Source organism: Schistocerca serialis, chromosome 3 (assembly GCF_023864345.2).
Source record: "Schistocerca serialis cubense isolate TAMUIC-IGC-003099 chromosome 3, iqSchSeri2.2, whole genome shotgun sequence".
Lineage (NCBI taxonomy): Eukaryota > Metazoa > Arthropoda > Insecta > Orthoptera > Acrididae > Schistocerca > Schistocerca serialis.
In genome coordinates this window covers 46,157,953-46,181,202 of record NC_064640.1, presented here as the reverse complement: position 1 = coordinate 46,181,202, position 23,250 = coordinate 46,157,953, and the positions used below count along the sequence as shown (strand labels likewise).

Below are 23,250 nucleotides of genomic sequence, written 5' to 3'. Positions count from 1 at the left end.
CCGCCGACCACTGGCGACAACATCGATGTACTGTGGAGACCTCACGCCCCACGTGTTGAGCGATTCGGCGGTACGTCCACCCGGCCTCCCGCATGCCCACTATACGCCCTCGCTCAAAGTCCTTCAACTGCACATACGGTTCACGTCCACGCTGTCGCGGCATGCTACCAGTGTTAAAGACTGCGATGGAGCTCCGTCTGCCACGGCAAACTGGCTGACACTGACGGCGGCGGTGCACAAATGCTGTGCAGCTAGCACCATTCGACGGCCAACACCGCGGTTCCTGGTGTGTCCGCTGTGCCGTGCATGTGATCATTGCTTGTACAGCCCTCTCGCAGTGTCCGGAGCAAGTATGGTGGGTCTGACACACCGGTGTCAATGTGTTCTTTTTTCCATTTCCAGGAGTGTATTAACATATGGAATGCGTTCCTTATTGAGTTTTTCTGAAGACAGTAATTTAATTACGGATATCCATGAAAAGGTAATTTCCTCCAATAATGAGTTAAACTTCATTGAAGCAGCAAATAGAATTAAGTCCTTCGATCCATCCAGTAACGTTAATGCACACTTGATTGTCAGTATTGTGTTTTTATTGCTTTTATTAATTTGTCTTGTCAACAGCATTTGTCATGCTTACAATTGTCATCCTGAAGGTATGCTTCTCTGTACCGAACGTTACTGTGTCTCCAAATGAAATACAGGTTGCAATGCCTTCTGATGCCACAAATGGCGAAATAGATTCATAACACCCAGGAGGTCATTTTGAGCCATTTATGGTTGCTCTTTTTCTCTGGGGAGAGTGATGTACGGGTCTACGGATTGCGTGCAACCGTACTGTATGTAACATGTGCTCGCCAGCCGACCCGTCTGGAATGCTGCCAATTTGCTTTGTCAGTAGACGTGCGTCTGGCTGCACTGCAGTGCAGAGTACGCCACTGCCCGCCGTCCGCAGCTTGCAGTATTAACTAGTGCGGCCTCGGGCACAAATATGTCTCTTTTCTTAGCTTACCGTGGAGCCTTTCGATACGACTGTAATTTGGATGTCAGACACAGTGATGATGGGTACGCGTAGTGAGTGTATTTTACAATCAGCCTTTGTTAATGAACCTGTTTAAACTTACTTCTCATGTTTGCATATTGCCGTTCCTCAAGGACCCACCGCTTACAAATCCTGACAAAATATTCGTGTAATCATCATCCGGGGCAACAGTACAAACAAACCCCCTTATACTATTCTACATGCCTGAGGGAGGGATAGCCTTACCCCTCTTGCCCTACATGTCATGCAGCTGAGCAACCCTCATAACCTACATGTGCAGTCTTTTTTTCATGTTTTTAACTTTGACAAGTTAATCAATTTTTTAAGTTTGAATACAAATGCCAAGACAAAAATAAGGAGTTATTAGGACCACAATTAAAAAAAGATAAAATAAGCACCTATAAAGATTTTTATACCACAGTATAAAAATTAAGTACTTTTAAGCACTTTTAAGAAATGTACGAACCCTGCAGGCATATCTATAGGATGGCTGCAGGAAGGCACATCAGTCTCCGTTAGGGGGTCTCAGTGAAACAGTCTGTGTTTGCAACTGTCAGTATGTACACAATTCTGTATCACTCGGATAACTGTAAGAGTAATGTGTTGTATCATGGGAAGAACCTCTATTATCTCAAAAGGATTTAGTAACTGGAATTTTGAGAGCAATAATGGTATGGAACTGTAAAGTGAATTTCAAGTAACTGCATCTTAGATTGTGGGAACTTTGCATGTTTATTGTGTGCCACCTGAATAACATACCATGTAGCAACTGGAACTTTACTAGAATTTTGTCATTTTATGGCAAGAAAGCTTATTTTGAATTTACCAGTGGAGATTTTAATTCATTGTATGGTACTGAGGAAGTTTCATAGCTTTTCTTTTCCAAGAGGAGCAAGATGCCAACTTTAAAAATATGTGAAATGACTTGCCTGAATCTCTGAAATTTCGATTCGGTATATAGTTCATAGGACGAGGAGGAGTTGTCTTGTTAATCCAAATGAAGAATTTTGTCACCTGAATGCAGATTTAAGTGCATGTCCTTTTCATTTTTCTTGAAACAATAGTCTATTATTTTTTAGGACAGTAGTTTAGATGTCAGCAAGTGAACAACAGATCACAGGTAATAAGTTCTGGCTACTTTCTAGTTACTCACAAAAATGCTCAGCTAGCCCTTGTTGAGTGGGGCAATGAACAATCATCAGACTTTAAAACCAATGCTGTCCCACAGCTTCAAATTGTTACCTTCCATTAAAAGCACATATGTTCCTCTGTGAGCTCTGATATGGCTACAGATCCAAGGAAACCAAGCCTAAAAGTAATTATCAGTGACCAACACTTAGTTTTGCAGATGAGAAGCCATGTGAAAGGAAACCAAGCCTAAAAGTAATTATCAGTGACCAACACTTAGTTTTGCAGATGAGAAGCCATGTGAGTAAACAAGCAGCAAGACTGAACTTGTACCAGGCCGGAATCCAACTGCCATTTATTTAATGTTTCACATGATACATCTTCATGTCATTCACTAAACTCGCATGGTATAAAATCCTGAGGCTGACTTTGACTTTCACAGTAACTTGTAAAATTCTGATAAAAGTTCTCTCTCATTCAAATAGGTGAAGCCAAATCTGTGAAACTATATCAGCCAGCCACTGTCTCGTTACTCTCTTCAATGTAAGATGATAAACTTTCAAATAGATGTGTTTGAATTTCACATTAAATTGCAAGCTTCCCTTTTAACTGAAAGTTTTAGCCAGTTTTCTTGCCACAGTTAGGAAAAGGGGGAGCACTGCCTTAAGGGTTCTGACTGCCCCCCCGCCCTGCCAGATTTTTAATATAAGCATTTGTTTTGTTGTTATTTTTCCATCATACTGTGAAACTTCGGGTTCACATCCACAATAGGATGTATTTATTACAGTAGATTGTGATGTCTAAGAAGTGACACATATACAGACTGATCAGTGCAGTTTGTGGTCTGTGTAACAGTGAGTACTAAGTCTGCATAGTATTCACAAGCTGCTTGCAGTGAAGAGATAGAGATTAAGGGGAACTGGATTGTGAACATGCTTCATCCTGGAAGAGGGCAGCAGAACTTCCAGAAGTCTTAGTTGGCAGAAGTGGAAGAGACTGCTATGGCAACAGTGTTGCTACATTCAGGAGTGATCTGGATAATTTTTAACAGCTTCAGTATTAAAATGTGAAAGACAAGACACTACCACATCATTTTTCCATTGTACACACAATTCTCTCATATGCAAACCGGCATCAAACCAACGATGGGGATAATGACCACAATAACAACAGACTGTGAGCAATGACATGCTGAGAGCATCCAAAGCAAACAGTGTTTAAAGTTTGTGAAAGAGCTGTTTGCTCCATGTACTGAATGGTTCTTGCTTTAAAGTGTTAATGCACGAGATGATCCCTGTCTGGTCAGCAGTAGTGTGGTGGGACAAAATCATTACTTATTACACAGGGATGAAAGGCAAATGTAGACCAATGATGGTATTGTTATATAGATACACAACAGTCCAGTTCTGCGAGGAAAGGTGTATGACATCTGTGTGTTTATCCAAATACATATTATAACCCTATACAGAACTCACACAATCACCTGATTAAATCACTTCCACAGTTTTTGATGAGCAGTTACAGCGTCTACTTTACTGACAAATTAAAACACAGACACTGTCAGTTTACAAGGTAAGTAGGAATTCAATCTTGAACAAAACTACATTGACCTCCAGTGTACTCATATCTTAGTGTGACCACTGCAAATTGTGATCATACAGTTGTTTGCCTCATATAAATATCAACTTTATTTACAGTAATTAACGATATCATCTCGTGGGTGGCTGCAGCAAGGTCAGATTGTGAGATGAAGATCCAGCCTTGTCCTTTTGAATAAATAATGGAAAATATCAACCCACATAATGTGTTAGTGTATGTAACAATTGGCACTAAGTCTGCAGAATATGATCTAGAATTAGCTGTTTTTGATGGTGAAAGATAAAAAAGAAAATTTGCAGAAAGTGACCTTTACATGGAACAAAAAAAGAAAGACTACAGACTTGAGGGATTTTTTTTTTAATATTTTGGGATACATAAGGGCATAAACCCAATGAACATCTAAGTACATATTATTGTCAACAATTTGGTAACTCATTGCATCAACAACAAACTGTTTCACACAATCACACTGCAACATTTCTAACACCACCACTTACAGACAGTAAAAATATAACTTAACAAAAATCTGATGATGAAGTAATGGAACACAACTGGTCAAGAAATATTTTCACAACAATCACTTACGTGTACACACACACACACACACACACACACACACACACACACACACACACACACACACACACACACACACACACTCATCAGTCAAGTGATATACACCTAAAACAAACCAGTAATTACCAGTTATTTGCAAATCCAATTATGTGCCATCAAAACCTTAATTTTTTCTTTTTTAGTACGTGCAGATATGTTTTAACAGACAGACAGTAATAAATACTCAAGAATAAAATTAGGAAAAATGACTTGCATGGGGAAATGACAAAATTATGTTGGAATATGCAAGTCTTATTTGCAAAACACTCTTCTGTAATGATTATCATAAGCTGTGCAAATGACAACTCTCTCAGTGGAACACAAGGCAACGATAATTTTAAATTAATATATAAATGTTAATACAATAGCTAGGTGAAAATAATAAAATATAGCTGACAATTTCCAGCACAACAAGCTGTCTTTTTCTGTGATGTTTACTAATATCTGTTAACCTACAACATAAAATAGTAATGGGGATTGCATGTGCCTGTGCGTCTCACAAAAACTGAACTAGGGATAGTTTGTATCCTCATTTTCTTTTTAAGTTACTTACAGTGAATTAACTATTATTAAAAAATTTCACTTTGAAATTAATGGGACTAATATTCAATTTGTGGAATGTACAGGGACACTTCTGAAATGCATACTTAAACACACATTCACCAATACCTTTATGCAACATGTTGATTTGAAAGCTGTGAATTATGAAACAACAGATTTATATTGTATGATATACTGATGGACAACAGCACCACATAACTAAAGTGCTATGCAATGCCTTAGAATTACTGTATAACAGTAAAATCAGTCATCGAATTAATGTATTGTAATCTCGGACCAGATGATAAAGAGATCTCATGTAGCACTTCTCAAAGTACATTATGCTGAATTAATTCTCAATTTGAATTATTTACATTGTTTTATCATTAATCTTCATAGTCATAAACTTTGTATCACCAAAGTACAATGAGTTTCAGGTACGAGTTCGAACACAAGAATTTCTTAACAGTAAGTTTCAAGCCTCACAGATCAAGACAAAACAATGTTGTCATATTATTAGCAAAGAATATTGGCCTTCCACATATTTGATCATGCTGGATCCTGGTCAACATGGCTGAAGCTCCAGAAGATAAATACATGAAAAACAAACTGATAATCAGTGTTGCTTTTTCTACTGGAAAAAAGCCAATCCTAGTATGATTATTACAAACAAAGCTGGAAAACAGAACATTGTACCATATGGTTTGTTTGTTTGTGTGTGTGTGTGTGTGTGTGTGTGTGTGTGTGTGTGTGTGTGTGTGTGTGACAGAGTGTGAGTGTGTGTGTGTGTGTGTGTGTGTGTGTGTGTGTGTGTGTGTGTGTGTGTGTGTGTGAGAGAGAGAGAGAGAGAGAGAGAGAGAGAGAGAGAGAGAGAGAGAGAGATCACACAATCTGAGCTGAAAACCAATGTTTAAATGCATCTATTCACAAATGGAATTTAACAGCAGAACTTTGTACAACAATATATTACTTTATAACAATGAACTTATCACAGCATGTTGTGGGTGGAGTGAACATTACAACTCTGTTAATAAAGATTTTAAAGAATGGATTTGTGATCAATAATTTCAAATTGGCACAAATTTAAAAATCCATACAGGCTATTGCAAGATCGAAGCTATAATTCAACATTCAATACACAAACTTGTGTTTGAAATATTTCATGCACAGTTTAGCTATTAAAAAGCCAAACAAAGCTTCCACTAATAATCTCCAGTCACAAACTCCATTCTAAAAGATCTTTTCATAAAGAACCCAATATTCTTTTCCATTCATAAAATATACTGAGTAAACAAATTTTTAGACATTGAATCTTGTTTCAGATCCATCTGCAAGCATCAGGGACACTGTGCGATTATTTATCCACACTAGTTTAGCTAATCGCATTGGGTTCAGGCGCGAAACATCTGGTATTGGTGCTGTCGAATATGATTTCACACATCGGGTCTGTGAATTTCCCAGTCCAAAAATACCTGTTGAAGTCTGTAACAGAAAGCAAATGATATGTATTTAGTTTCTGAACATATCTTTCCATAAACAACTTTATAATGGACAAATATGTAACAGAAACATAACTCCTTGTACTGTTACGGTAGATATAAAGATGTGTGGAGCTAGTGCCAATCAAGGTAAAGCTATCACATGTAAGTATGATGAGAGATTGCCAAATTAACAAAGAAGTTCATGTTACACAAATATGGGTCAATTCGGAAGGGGATCCATTTGAGCTCATGGAGCATTTTCGTACGGCTCCCATACTCAATGAACCTATCAGTATAAAATGTTGTTGATATACTAATAAAATGATCAACATGTACTTAAAAAAGTTACCCACTTATCAAGGTCTCCCCCCTCCCCCCTGCCCCACCCCCTCACCCCAGCGATGAGAGTCCAATATAGCTGATTATATAAGGATCATAGCCATAAACCCAATTTTTGTCACCAGTGACAACCTTTGAAAGAAAGTCTGAACCAACTTGAAGTAGTTGTTTAAGGTCCCTATATAACTGCAGGCAATGTTACTTGTAACTGTCTTGAAGCAGATGTGTCACAAACTTCACCAATTCCTTCAGCTAATGACTAACTTTAACTGTCATCATCAATAGTCAATGTTTGCCCATTTCTGAAATGCTTATACCAGTCATACATCTATGTCTGACCTGAAGTGTTATCTCCAAATGCTAGCTTCAACATCTGGTGCCATTCCACAGTTGTCTTCCCCAAGTAAAAAACTGCAAGCTTAAGGAAACATGACAATTAAAATATTTTCATCAACAACTAACCAAAATACTCAGCTAACAGTCACTTGTCATACTGATTCATGGAAGGTATATGAGAAGATGCCTACTGGTATTTTAGTGTTGTTGTGGTCTTCAGTGTAAAGACTAGTTTACTGCAGCTCTCCATGCTACTCTATCCTACACAAGCCTCTTCATCTCTGAATAACTACTACAACCTATATAATTTTTGAACCCACTTACTTTGTTCATCCTTTTTTCTTCCTCTATGATTTATACCCCCACCTCCTGCATCTCCCCGCCGCCACTTCCCACCAGTATTAAACTGGAGATCCCTTGATGTTTCAGAATGTGTCTCCTACCAACTAATCCCTTATTTTTAATAAAGTTGTGCAACATATATCTTTTCTACCCAATTCTATGTGGTAATTCCTCATCAGTTACACTTTCTAGCAATCCAGTCTTCAGCATTCTTCTGAAACACCACATTCCAAAGTTTCTATTCTCTTCTTGTTTGAACTGTTCATCATACATGTTTCACTTCAATGCATGGTTACACTCCAGACAAACAACTTCAGAAAAGACTTCCTAATACTTAAATCTATATTCGATGTTAACAAATTTCTGTTCTTCAAAATCACTTTTCTTGCCATCGCCAGTCTACCCTTTCTACTTCAGTCATCAGTTTTCTGCTGCCCAAATAGCTAAACTCAAATACTACTTTGGTGTCTCATTTCCTAATCTAATTCCCTCAGTATTTCCTGATTTAATATGACTACATGTCATTACCTTTGTTTTAGTTTTGCTAATGTTGATCTTATATTATTCTTTCAAGACACAGCCCATTCCATTCAACTGCTTTCCAGTGTCCTTTGTTGTCTCTGACAGAATTTCAATATCATCAGCAAACCCCAAAGTTTTTATTTCCTCTCCCTGAACTTTAATTCCTTTTCCACATTTTTCTTTTCTTTCCTTGACTGCTTGCTCAGTGTACATACTGACTAACATTGGAGATCAGCAGCAATCTCTGTCTCTCCCCCTTCTCAACCAGTACTTCCCTTTCATAACCCCTCCCCCCTCAACAGCTGTACGGTTTCTGTACAAGTTGTAAATAGACTTTTGCTCCCTGTTTTCTTGCCCTGCTACGTTCAGAGTTTCAAAAAGTGTATTCCAGTAAACATTGTCAAAAGCTTTCTTTCAGTCTACAAATCCTATAAATGTATGTTTGCATAGTATTTTGCAACCATGACTTTTTAAACTGATAGTTCAGTAATATTCACACAAATCACTACCTGCTTTCTTTGGAATTGGAATTATTACATTCTTCTTGAAGACGGAGGACCCCCATACATCTTGCACACCAGATGGAATAGTTTTGTCATGGCCAGACAGAAAGCTGCTGATTTAGATCTTTTAGTGCTCTGTCAGATTCTCCTCCCAATATCAAAGTATCAGCTCTCCTATTTCACCAAGTATAGCTCCAGTGCTAATCACGAAACACTGAACCATTGATCACAGTTCGAAATTTCTCTCATTTTTATCAAGCTGGCTTGAAGTTATGCATCCAGTGCATTATTAGTCTTTAATGTTTTTCTTCACCTTCAAATTTTTAATACATTTTGCTCCCAACACAATCACTACATCAGCATTGCAAAGCTTTGCAAGTGCCACTCATTCTCCACCACACAGTTCAGCTAACTCAGCCAGCCAGCAGCTCCCTCTCTCGTTCCATGTGAGACAGCACTCACTGACTGTGACTCAATGGTGACATGGCCTTACTATGCAGCTAAGGAAACAGCCAGTTAGCTATGTCATGACAACATGAATTATAGTTGTAAGTAAAGGAAGCATATAAAGCCTGCTCACACTCTGGGACATCACATCCTACATGCAAGTGAGCACTGCTGGGTATGTGCCACATGGCTTTACGTGCTGAACTTGCAATTGTGTCATTAGGCAAGATAGTACTGGCCATCTTCATTAACTTCTGCCATCCTATGCACAATTTATTCACCCTCTCCTTCACACACCACAGTAGAGTGAAGATGATGTGCTCACAGCTGTCCAACGAGCATTGCACACATTAAAAAATGTCAGCATGCTGATCTCATATCTTCTGCAATAGACCTAACCTCCTGTGCTGCCATCACAAACTACCCTCCACCACTCTTCCCTTAATACGAAAAATCAGCCCTGTTCTTTACTGAACACAGCACACAAAAAAGCAAGTTAGGAACATTTTGGGTATAATAATGAAAACAAAATGAGTGAAGATAACTACTTACCATATATTTGAGGTGTTAAGCAGTAAATGAGAACATAAGCAAGGGCTGGAGAATGGAAAACATGCAAGTACATATGTGTGTGCACCTGGTGCAACTCTTTCAATTGAATGCCAGCAAAAGAGAGAGAGTTATAACTTTGTAATAATTTTAACTGAGTTGTAATGTGATAGGAAGGCAATTGAAATTTCATACATCATCTCAAAATTAATATACCGAGTGTATTTGTTTGCTTAATATTTTTCAAGATGTAATACCAGTTCAGCTGTATTTATTTCTGGAAAAATTATCATAAGCAATCTATTCTGAAGCTGACACACTTTATTATTATGCACCTTGCAGATCAAGAAGAGTAAGCTCACATTACTTTTTGCCCTCAAGCTTATATACAGCACCACTCAGTTCTGTCTCGTGTTTGATTTTCTGGCCATGTCTGTTTTAGATATAGGCAAGATAGTACTTGCTACTCTATAGATGTAGCAGTCAGGGCGAACAGGCTTAGATGGTGGGGTCATGTTACACGCATGGGAGAAGCAAGGTTACCCAAGAGACTCATGGGTTCAGCAGTAGGGGGTAGGAGGAGTCGGGGTAGACCAAGGAGAAGGTACCTGGATTCGGTAAAGAATGATTTTGAAGTAATAGGCTTAACATCAGAAGAGGCACCAATGTTAGCATGGAGGAATTTTATAAGGGGGACTATGCTCCAGACTGAACGCTGAAAGGCATAATCAGTCTTAAATGATGATGATGATGATGATGATGTCTGTTTTATGTTAACAGTGATGCACAGCTTATGGACAGGTTTAATAATAAAGAGTTGGCTAATATGAACCTCATTTATGGTTTCATCAAACGCAAAAGAAGAGCAGCAAAATCTTGGTGGGCTGAGCCGTTCTCGCAGCAACAGCAACCACAGCACAGTAATGGTGTACTTCTGGGCGTTCAACTGAATTTTCAGTTCTATCTTATGCACAATATTTTGACAACCAACCCAGTCATCTTCCTTAGGTGCCTGACTTGCATTGTTATGTTTACCTGCAGTCTGATTGGAGTCCAGACAGTGATTACACATAATAGCACAATGACTGGGTCAGTAGTCTAACTTCTGTGTGAGAAAACTCAACTGAACACCCAGAAGCACACCATCAATCAATCATGCCAAGAAAACCTGAGCGATCACAAATCATAGTACTTTTGCAACTGTATAATGGTTGTTTCATTTACTCTGTGTTTTGAATTGTATGTTTTGTTTATTTTTACAGAAACAAGTGTAAATAGGTTAACATACTGAATAAATTGTAATTACATGGTTACTCTGAAAGACCACAAGAGACCACGGGTTCCTTGTTCCAAAATACTCTGAACATATTCCTGAACAACTTCTGAAATTTTGTTGGTGAAATTTAGGTTCACCCTGAATAACGGGCTGCTTAATCTTCTACATCTTCCACCAGAATGGAAGGAGGAATGAATAAAGCACATGTTGTGGAGTGGCTAAGTAAGAAATGTAACACTTGTGTGTCCTTAACCATATCATTCCTGGTGAATTTTCAGATAACTGAGAGGTTAAGGCTAAGTTAAAGACATACTGGAAAGTTTCTGTGGTTCAAATGCAATTCAATCAAACAATCTCTGAGTTTTCAGACATGCTCTTTACCACTACTCCACCAAGCCCGACATCAGGCTGAGCTGAAGCTCAGATGAAATGGAAAATAGATTTTAAGGCTGTGGAGGAATGAGATTTAATGTCTTAGTCCTGAATCCAGTACACCACCACCAATAAACTTGCAACAGTGTGGTGATTTAAGATCTTGGTTAGTTAAGATGCTCTACCTGGTCCATAAACAGGTCGATGCACGAGGGTGAGGATGGTCAGTATGCAGTGGTTCTTTTGATGTTAATTGCTCATTTTTTATTGGCTGTGTTTGTCTCTGTAGTTAGTCTTCTTGTTGTCATACATAGCTCTTACAACTGTCTCCTACACAAGCCATTCCATGTGTATTGTTACAGGCTTGTGCTGGCATCACAATAAGTCAATCCATGGAATGTGAACAACATAAACAGTGAAATGGAGTCCTATTATTCTACACAGGAAATGGCAGATGCAGTACTTTGTTACGGGTTTGTGGCATTAATCAACTGGTACATGTCATGTGCACCAAAGAATATCCTCCTCTCTGTCACATTCCATCTGAAAAAAAAAAGGTTCAGCAGGTTGTTACAGTGACTTGCAGACATGGTACATTTGTGAGGACAAGGTCCACAATTAACAGTGTGCAGTTTTTTTTTTTTTTTAACAGATGATGCAGGGTGCATAAACAGTGGGACCATAAATTATTACAATAACCATGTTTGGGGATATGCAAATACATGAGTGGAAGCAAAGCACCAGGTTCACTTAGTATGAATATGTGGGAAGCAAATCTTCGGTGACAGACTCATAGAGCCATAAACATTACCAGACAAACTAACAGATGCTCTTCAATCAGTCAGTTCTGTGAAGATTCACCAGAAATGACATTTGGCTCAAATTCAGTTCAGATTTGATGTTAAACTGTAGGTCCCCATTCCCCAGTAGGATTACTGGGGTACATTAGGTATACACACAAGATGCTGAAATGACATCCAATTTAAAGACTTGCACCAGGCCACTGAGCCACAAGGAAGAATTATGTCATCTATGTGGCAAATTACTCACAATTTGCACAAAGACAAAGAATGTTGTTTATGGATAGTGGGGTACCACCATTTTCTGTGCCTTGTACGACTACACCTATGACAATTGTTTAATCAGTGAGTGGTTGGAAGGGGTGGTCAGGTACCACAGCTGTACCATTCACCAGAACTTAATCTGTTAGATTTCTGGCTATGGATACATTTAAACGCATTAGTGTATTCTACACCCATCAACAGTGCGCACATGATACAAAAGCATGTGTGCCTACAAATTTGAGGTCACACAGGGCTTCTGCAGTACTACCTATAGAGCAAGGCTTACAAGTAGAGGTGATAGACAGCGAGTCGAAATTTTCAACCAAACTCACTGAAGTTCACTAGAAGAGTGGTGGAGCTTTTATCCACAGGGATGATTATCAGGTTGTGGCATATTTTGAGACTGCTGATGGCTTTTCTTTCCTCCATCAAGAGGTTTGTGTCATGAGAAAAGTGAGGCAAGGTTGAGAGAGAGGAATTCTTGGATGGTTAACATGGGTGAGTTGAAGCAGGTGGGGGGAGGGTGAGGTTACAGCTGGACCAAGGTACGAACTAGGAGAGACTTAACATGAGCTTCGGGTCAGTTTTCACCAGATGAATCGATAGCGAATAATTCATTCAATTGCAAGTGATGAATGAAGGAAGGCTCTGACTATATTTAATTGTTAGCTGCGATTAAGTACTATGAATATTATCCCTATTTTCCTTACCATATTTTCTTAAGAATTTTTCTATTTTTTTCTATTGCCCAGACAGCCCACAAAATATCTTGGTCTATCCCTATGCTACTCCAACCATCAAAGATACTGATCATGTAATGTTCCACTTAAACTCATTTGTGCAGTCTTTTGCGTGCACTTGATAATCCATTATCCGTCCACCTGAAACAATCATGGTTGAATTGTGGCCAAGGGCAAAGATGACCACCTAACAGCTGAGAATGAATCCGAGAACAACAATCAACTTTGGCAAAAGGATCTTCCTCCAACACCAATTTCTCTCAGTTTTGCAGGTAGGAACTGTCCTTGCAACACAGTGTTAGGACCTGTAATTCCATTACCTTCATCTCGGGACACAGTGATATGTTATATTGTAACTCGGACTGATGAAAACCATACATTAAATTAGCATGGTTCAATTGCCCATCCCCACACTACAGACTGGAAAGAGATGTGAATAGCTGATATTCCTTAAGTAATTCTTCTGCATTGTTCTCTTCCTGTGTCCTAAAGCGTCATTAGAAGCTAAGTGAACAAAGTTCGACTTCAAACATGATGTCAGTTTAACAGGATGCTTTCGACACCAATTCAAAGAAAAACAATCCTTCATGGTGCCAAACACACAAGCAATGGAGACACAAATGACATTACATAGCACTCATTTAATTCTTGAACAACGCTAATCTACAAAAATTGATACACCACAATTTAGTATCGCTTTGACAACCTGGACCATCTCTTACAGTGAAATATTGATTTTGCAGTTGTAGGTTACAGTGTAGACACCATTAGTTATGACTCAAGAAACATTCTAGTGTCTGTGGGTAATTCATGAAATATCAGTTGACAGAAGCCTGACATAATCAGCAGGGTGTGACAGCTTGCATTGGCTTTCAAATTCAATGGACCTTCTCCCAACAAAACACTTGTGGGACCAAATGTGTCAATTTATATTTCAGTGGCCAGAATCTGCAGATAATCTACATACACAGTAGTGGGAGTAATGGAAGTATATCCTGGGAGCCTACATATTGTAACTATATGAAAATAATGAACATAAATTTTGGTGGCCTAGTGGATGGAGGGGGAGTAACAAGAAACAAGAAGTAGAGAATGAGCTGTGATAAGCAACTTCTCACCTTCTGAAGTATTCCAGCTGCTGAAGAGGTGAAAGCATTCTTCACACGGGACTCAGGCCTTTAACAAGTGGAGAAAATCCCAAAGAAAATTGTGGATACATCAAAAGATTTAGTGGTGTAATACTTGGAGAGGAATGTCACGTAAGCAGCACCAGGTACATGATACTTCTTTACGTTGATTAACTATGGCTGCATGCATTTAACTTTTAGGAAATACACAAGAAAATGATAATTACTGCTCCTGATGTGATATAAACACTGCTCTTCTTTCTCAGTGTTTAATAAAACAGGCATTCCCTCCTCATCAACAAGAATCTTGATTCTGGGGTTTACACACAAAAATGGATCACAACAGGTATATTTCACATTATACTATCACAAACTTGGCAAATTATGTATCAATGATTGCTTTCACTGCCCAAGTGAATAAAACTTGAGGAATGGGGATGGTCCACAACAATGTGCTATAGTATATTGCAAGCTGATCATATACAATGGAATTCACACAAAAAACTTGGTAGTCATCAACAGATTATTTGAAATAAAAGGAATAACATGTGGGTAATCTTTTACCATGAACAATAGGCTCACAGTCTTTGAACAGAGCTTGGTCTACACATAGTATGCCAGTGAGAGAAAAGATCATCATTAAATGAATATTCACTAAACCCTGATGAAACAATCAACCCGTGAACTAGATTGGCAGCATATTTGCCAGGTACATACACAGATATTATATTACTGGTATAGTAGCCAACAGACTCCATGAAAGAGGTTTTCTTGGGACACTGATCTATCTAGTATAGGAGACTATCTTTGTCGTATAATTAATCAGCCTTTGATGGTGAAGTGCCAGGAGACTAGTAAGTCACACATTTAGCTTTCCATCTGAGTCTACATTTAATTCGTAAATTCTTTGTGCATTTTTGTGTGCTTGTGAAGTTTAATTCTAAAATTTATTGCATATTTTTGTATTTGAGAGGTAGAGTATTGCATTTTAGTAATGGTAATGTGTACATTTGCACATTCTGTAGTGCAGTAGTCATGCATTTGTTTATTTTGAATGGCCAGAAACTGCTGGCCACAGCTCAGCCAGCTAGTAGCCTCCATTGGTGAAGCACTAGGAGATTATCTAGTCATGTATTTAGCTTTTTTGTTTGGCTTCATATTTTAATTCTCAAGCTGGTAGTTGTAGGACGGATAGTGAAAGTGTGCGAGTGCGCGCGGATGCAAAAGCAGTTGGCCTCAGTTTGTGAACAGCTGAAGAGCCACTGTCAGATGTCTGCAGGTTGGCATGTCACATGGAGCACCTCAGGTGTCACTTGTTTCACCCATAGGCTCTGCTGTCAAGGCACCTTCCAGTGTACCCGATGCAGAGGATCTGTGCACACTGCAGGGACAGTGGCAATTGTTGCATGGTCTCATCACTCAAAGCGGAGAGTCAATTGGAGGCTGGCCAATTGGCCTCACCCATTCACTCTGTAAATAGGCTGATAGCTGCTCCTTCAGCAGGCTCTGAGCAGACACACAGGGTGGGGGGGTGGGGGGGGTGGGGGGGGGGGGGGGGGAGGAATAGTGCCCAGGGTCAGAAGGAATTCCAATGTGCACTTGGTGAACCTCATCCAAGATGTAGAGGTGGTCCTATCCCTGCCTATCAAGAGTGCAGGGTGCAGCAGTCGGCAAGTTGTTGCTTGTGTAGGAACCAATGACACCTGACACTTGGGTTCTGAGGCTATGGGAGGCTGACAGATGTGCTGAAGACTGTTGACCTCACCTGTATGGTTCAAGTGAAGTTCACAACTTGCAGCATTGTATGCAGAGTCGATCGGGATCCTTTGTTTTGGAACTAAGAGGGGCTGTCAATGAGAGGCTCCGTCAATAATGTGATGGTCATGGCTGTAGATTTCTGGACCTGCATTATAGGGTGGAGTGTGGTAGGATTCCCTTTGATAGATCAAGGGTGCACTACACAAAGGAAGCATCGCTCCTGTGAAACTCAGCTTGCCCTTTTCTCACATGATATCCTACAAACCATGGATGAAGCACAAAACGTAGATTCCACATCCCTAGATTTCCGGAAAGCATTTGACATGGTGCCCCACTGCAGTGTGCTGATGAAGGTCCCAGCATACAGGTTAGGTTCTCAGATATGTGAGTGGCTCAGAGATTTTTTTAAGTAACAGAACCCATTTTGTTGTCCTTGATGACAGGTGTTCAACAGAGACAAGGTTAGGGTGAACAGCACTTTACGGTAGTCTGCTGATGACACTGTGGTGTATGAGAAGATGTTGTCATTGAGTGACTCTAGCAGTATATAAGATGACTTAAGACAGAATTTCTAGTTGGTGTGATAAATGGTGGATTGCTCTAAATGTAGAAAAATGTAACTGAATGTTGATGAGTAGGAAAAACAATCCTGTGACATTTGAACACAGCATTAATAGAGAGATGCTTCACACAGTCACACCAATTAAATATCTTGGTGTAGCACTGCAAGGCAATATGAAGTGGTATAATGTCATCAGCTTTGTGGTAGGAATGGCGAATGTTTGACCTCATTTTATTGGAAGAATTTTTGAAAAATGTAGCTTATCCATAAGGGAGACAGAATGCTAGTGTGACCCATCCTTGAGTACTGTTCGAGTGTTTGGAATCCCCATGCGTCAGATTAAAGGAAGACATTGAAACAATTGGATCTGTTACCTGTAGGTTAGATCAGCAAGCAAGTATTACGGAGATGATTCATGAACTCAAATGCAAAACACAACTCCAGAATGATTCTACTGCCACCAACACACAATTCGCGTACGTACGAAGAAGACAAGATGCAGGAAATTAGAGCTCATATGGAGGTTTTAAGATAGTCATTTTTCCTTTCTTCTATTTGCGAGTGCAACAGGAAAGGAAATGACTTGCCATTGTTCACAGTACCCTCCTCCATGGACCGCATCGACAACTGATAGTGGAGTTTGTTTGTAGATGTCTATGAAGAATCAGAGTTAGTCGTGCTCACATTCCATGGATGATTTGCATGATTAATTGTAATGATCGCAGTTTGGATTTCAAAATAGTTGCTCAGAGAGCCATTCACACGTTCACTCACCAAATTTCACAAGCATTAAGAAACAAAATAGCATTAGTTGGTATTTTCTCTGACCTAACGCATCTGAACATGTGAATCACAATATTCTCTGAGGTAAATTAAAGTTTTATGCAACTGATGGTATGGCGGATACTGTCACATCTAACTAAAAGAATGCAGAAAGTTGTCCTTAGTAATTCAACCAACGTAATCGGATGGGGGGGGGGGGGGGGAGATTCTTCTGACTGGTGGGAGAAATCACAGATGTGGTTCCTCAAGACTCAACCTTGGGTCCGCTGTTGTTCCTCATACATGTAAATGATCTTCCATCTAATATACAACAAGCAGAAGTAATTATTTTTGTGAATGACACTAGTGTTGTAATCAATCCAAGCATAAATGCAGCAACAGGTGAAATGGTAAACAATGTTCTTAAAGTATCGATGACTTATTTTCTGCTAATGATCTCCCATTCAGTTTCAAAAAGACGCAACATGTCCAGTTCTGTACACCTCCAAGTACTATACCAATGATAAGTGTAACACATCATGAGGAAACAACAGAGTGGAAACTTCAAAAATTTCAGCTGGCAATACTGATGAGAATTTAAACAGGAAAGAATACATTTTGAAACTTCTAGAACAACTTAGTTCAGCCACATGTGCACTTTGAATCATGGCAAATACTGAGGAGATAAAAATCAGTAAGTTGACGTATTTCACATATTTTCATTCAATAATGTCTTACAGAATAATGTTCTGAGTTAATTCATATAAAAATAAAAGTCTTCACTGTCCCACTGAAGTTTGTTGTAAATAATCAGCTGCAGTTCAAAAGGAACAATACTGTACATAATTATAATACCAGAAGTAAAAAAGACATTTATTACTGCACATTAAGGCTGTCTCTAGCACAAAAAGGAGTGCACAACGCTACAACCAAAATTTTTGATCACTTGCCCAGTGATACAAAATGTCTGACAGACAGAAAAGTGAAACCTGAAAAGAAATTGAAAAAGTTTCTCCTTGACGTCTTGTCCTACTCCATAGAAGAATTTCTATTATTGTAAGTTGTAAAAGGTGCTGGGTAGGAATGACTAACTCATCTCTATTTACAAGAAAAAGGTAAAATTGTAGCCATATTCACAAATTAATTTGTTGTTTGAAAGAAAAACAAACATAGCTTTCAATAATATGAAACTTAACACCAATAGTGTAGGCACAGTTCACAGTGCGACCATGTAAATATAATTTGGGAAATACACAGACTGTTGGAAGGTGTTTATTTTAATGAAGATACTGTCAATAAAATTAAACCAAAACAAAGTCTGGTTCCCCTTGGTCAGTGTACAAAGTAGCTGTCACAGTCTTCATGGCTATATCTTGCATCAGTTCTTATGTTTCAGCTTCAAACGCAAAATAACTGATTATGAGAATGAAAATGATTTAAGTGAAAAACTGAAGTCTTGGGGGTTTCATTGGAAATGTTATCTGATGACATGAATAAATAATTACTTCCATTTCTTACTAAAGTTACAACTAAACTAATGTAATCAACTGTGCAATATACCTGCCAAAATGAAAGCCTGTTCTCACTGCAACTGTAGGTGGCTAAGTATTTTCCATCTGGTGAGAATGTGTTGGCAGTAACTGCTGCTCCATGAGCTGGAATCATCTGTGAAATGAAGAATATTCAGGCAACAAAAGAATGCAGCAAAAGTAAGTAATTTTAATCTCTGTGAGTTTCAACTGAAACAGTTTTAATAAGAGTACAATAGGTGGAAATTCTTGCAACGTTTTGGTCGTATGGATAGAATGATTTACAGACAAATTACAGGATACAATGAGGCATCTTTCTACCCTCTTCGCTCTCCTTGTCATTTTTTATTTATTTCAGGCACTAGAAAATAGATACAGTGACCAATGTGCTAGCATAATTAGAACACACATTGAAAATTATATTACAACTTTGTTTCCTACTTATACTTGAGAGTCAGAGCTACATATATCATCTTCTACTGATAAAAAAGGGTGACTTTTATGGAATTTCTGGAAGTGAGATAATTACATACACTATTTGTTGTCAAGTCTGGATTCCTTTTGTTGTACACTCCAAAAACACCAGATATACAACTAAGTTTACTTTTTATTTATTGATTTGTTTACCCTGGTAAGATTAGCACCATCAGGCCCTCTCTTACATTTAACCCAGGCAACCAACTGCATGTAGACCACTTCCTGGTATTACAGTGCCCCATGTTCACAGAAGCCATTCCACTAAGTTCAGATATACTGGACGTAACAAATGTTTTCATTATTGCAGCAATGTTGCTGGTTTTTGGGTTTACTGATATGGCATGCAACAAATGACCTATTTTATCCAGAAAAATGTCATAGGAATTTCAGGGCAACACTTGAACATGCCAGTACAACAAATCAATCTTCTATTCACTGAATCATGATGCCAAAAGCCTTGTTTTATGAGTGGAAGCAAGCTCATAAACTTATTTGTTTATTTGTTAAGACACCTCAGTTTCTCATGTCGTATAGTAGGAAGGAAAAGTTATCATGCAAATGGAGAGAACATCATGTCACGCAGGTACATTCATTGTTTTCAAAATAGTATTCATATCTGACAATGATCTGGCTGTTCACTTGAAAACTTTTTCTTCATAATTTATTTATTTATTCTGTAATAATTACAGCCTACATTCTTGATAACTAAAGAGGCCCTACAATCCCACACAACTGTACTGAACCACTACTTTTATAATAATTTTTATTACTGGCTACACATTATTTTTTAAAAAGAAGGAATTTTTTCTACTACATTAAAATACTACTGGTACGTTACCCGACTGAAAATACAACTGTCATTAAAACTTCTACTAATAGACATTTTGTATCACTGGGCAAGTGATCAAAAATTTTGGTTGCAGCATTGTGCACTCCTTTTTGTGCTAGAGACAGCCTTAATGTGCAGTAAGCCTCAGACACATGAAAGCATTTCAGCAGCAATTCCAACACGTTAATTGATACAGTGGTTCACTGAACCACAGAAACCACATTTCTGAAATCACTCACTCAAATGCGACAGGCAGTCTTCTGGACTATTTCCTTTGTCAGTGATTATGATTAACCATTTCGTATTCCGTATGATATGCAGTGTCAGATCTGCGCTTAGTTTTTGGTACATTGTTGGATCTAAGAGGTCCTGGGTCTACTCTCATTATCTTCGGTCTTCATTACGATGGTAGCATTTCCCTTTTTGGCAGGCAGTACCAATATACTTTTGTCAGCTTTAAGGTTCTGAATAGCTTGTACCTCTTCTTTCTTCACTTTGCAAACTGGTGGTTTTGCTCTGCACAGTATCCTGGCTGTTTCAGTGCGTATTTCCTCTGCTCTTTCACAAGGAAGGGTCCAAATGGCTGCTTCGGTATTTAGCAATAATGTGCTCCATAGGTATAGTTCTCAGGGTGATAGTGTTATCATCTAATTTTTAAAAAATTAGAGTCTTAAATCCCCCCCAATTCCCCAAGTTGAGGAGGAAATTATATGTTGTTATGATGATGTTATACCACTGTTGGAAACATCCCAGTCAATTTTCCACAGTTTCAAAATGAGATAAAATTTTTTCTCCATATTAGCCTCAGTTCCAAGAACTGTACAATTGCATTTGATTATCTTTCTCTAGCCCATAGGGCGTTTCATTTCCCACTTTTTAGGTTCCCAGAATAACTAACAATGCATCAGTATTGTGGACAAGAAGCCCGTCAACCTCAGTAGAACACATCCACAGGCTTATACATTCAAAATACATGGCACAACAGTAACCAATATACTTCCTTGCAGATAAAAACTGTGTGACTTGAACCTCAAACCTTGTCTTCAATAGGAAATGCTCTTAGATGCCCTCACAGCTTCACTTCTGTCATCATGAAAAGGTTGTGGGTGTCTGAATAGCTCAGCCCTCAGTAAGAGCATTTTCTGCTAAAGGCAAGATTCCCAGCTTGTGTTTCAGTCTGACACACAGTTTTGAACAGCCAGAAAATTCCAAAACAGCACACAGTCTGTTACAGAGTGAAACGTTCATTCTGGGCATTAAATATAGACTGTCGGTTTAGCCAACAGCTTTTAGGAGAGTTGAAACTGTCCCATTGTAATTTTAATAATTTGATGCACTGTCTTTCACTTTTTCTGCTTGCTTATCCTATATGCCATGGGAAGTTACAGCATTCCTATACGAACACACATAGATATCTCATTACTATACTTGATGTAATCATCACATCAGCAACTTATAACAGGATGTCTTGACAACTTGCCAACTGACAAAGGGTACAACATTTTTTGTGATGCTAACATTAGCTTAACGCTTTGACAATGAATTTGGAGTAGTTCCACAAACTTAAAGGGTGCAATCTAAGCACTACAACTGTCTTTCACAATTCTTCTTGAGTCGCAGCTTACAGAGAACAGCTTAATAGCACTGCTCCACTAATGTTATTACTGTCCTGTAAATTTTATAGTATGGGCTCCATGCTACACCCCAAACTCTGGTTTGACACTGGGTGTCTTCCATGGCAAAGGTTCGACACTGGCTATCTTCCATGGCAATAGTGCCTTGGGCAGTAGTACAGCACCTCTGAACACTCCGACTCGGTCAGCTGAAGAATACCAGTGACCGGAAGCTTTCAAATACACATACATTAAAAATTGTTATGGCTAGATTTGTAGTGTTGTCCATTGCCAGTAAGATACCCTTATTTATTGGATCTTCTGCTGATCTTCCTCTGCTATAGCCATACTGGTCAGGGCACACAGAATGTGGTACCCCACAGTTTGGCAATATTATGTCAAACAGATTATCAAATATCTTACCCTGAACATTTATGAGACAAATGAGTATGTAGGATTTGGGTATAATTATATCCTTGACCTGCCCTTTATTAATAATCACCACTTAATTATTTTTCTTAGGTGTAGTTTTTTCCTTACATGTGGCACTTCTACAGTTCACAGAGATACATCTCTATTTGATCAATTAAGGCATTGAAAGGAATCTCACCTGGTTCTGAAAACTTTTTTCTTTTCGGCTCTAAAATTGTTAATAGTATTCTTCAGGGATCTATTTCTAGTATACTCAACACAAATTACCCCCATCTTTCAATTTTTATCATGCATAACTCTTCTTTCATGGAGTGGTTAACATGTCTAGATATCTGAAGTCTTGAAATCTTTCTTCTTGGATAGAGCCTTCTTCCTTGTCTTGTTTTATAGTGAAATTTATGCAGCTTCTTGGATAGAGCCTTCTTCCTTGTCTTGTTTTATAGTGTAATTTATGCAGAACCTTGAGCCTAATACAAGGTACTCTTCTAGAAGTATATGTCACAGTATCATGTACAATTTGCCGTGAGCTGTGTTGCAGGCAGTGTGACACGGTAGTTAGCGTTGCTGACCGGCGTGTTGCTGATCACCAGCTCAAACCCGACCACCAGAAATTATTTGTTATTAAGTATTCATCATATCTGGCAGGTTCTCAAATTATGTTGTGTTTGTATATTCTGGAATATTAGAGCTTTGTATAAACAGTAGCACTCTCGATTCAGTAGCTCAGTCCTCTTTTCTGTCTATTGGTGCTGATAATAAAAATGCTTTCGTGCTACAAATTGAACTTCAATGATGACCCTGCTTCTTGATTTTGACTTTATTGTAGTGAAGACATGATGTCATTTTCTGGAGACACTGGGTACTTTAAAACATCTATATCATCATGGCTCCAATTAGGCAACACAATAGCTGTCGCCCACACTGTTAGAGATCAGAATACAAACAGAGCATTGTTTGTCTGTATATTAAGAAAACCAGTGGACTCCAAAATAGCAACACGTCAGCTGCACATCCGGCGCCCATCTCAGTGTTATCCGGAGCCACTGGTCATGACCCGACGAAATGACAAAGGATTTGACTGAGCTCTCAAATACAAGAAGTGGGATGACATGATGGGTTTGACAAATGTATACTATTACTTGGATGACACAGTCCATTGGTGGTTCAAGAACAATGGAGAGAAGGCTGACAGCTGGGACAAATTCCAGGAGAGGGAGAGAGGGAGGGGGAGAGAGAGAGAGAGAGAGAGAGAGAGAGAGAGAGAGAGAG

General features: G+C 38.7%; 1 protein-coding gene across 5 annotated transcripts in view; it reads right to left on the bottom strand.

The window, feature by feature from the left end:
- Positions 1–4,107: 4,107 nt before the first annotated feature.
- LOC126469697 (WD repeat-containing protein 7) overlaps positions 4,108–23,250 on the bottom strand; it is a 385,995-nt gene continuing 366,852 nt past the window's right edge. For all 5 annotated transcript variants that reach the window (XM_050096866.1, XM_050096868.1, XM_050096869.1 and 2 more), the window contains 2 exons: positions 18,662–18,766; positions 4,108–6,403 (listed from right to left, as the gene is read on the bottom strand). In XM_050096866.1, the coding sequence (XP_049952823.1) occupies positions 6,221–6,403; positions 18,662–18,766 (288 nt within the window). In that variant the 3' untranslated portion in view covers positions 4,108–6,220. The remainder of the gene's footprint in view (positions 6,404–18,661; positions 18,767–23,250) is intronic.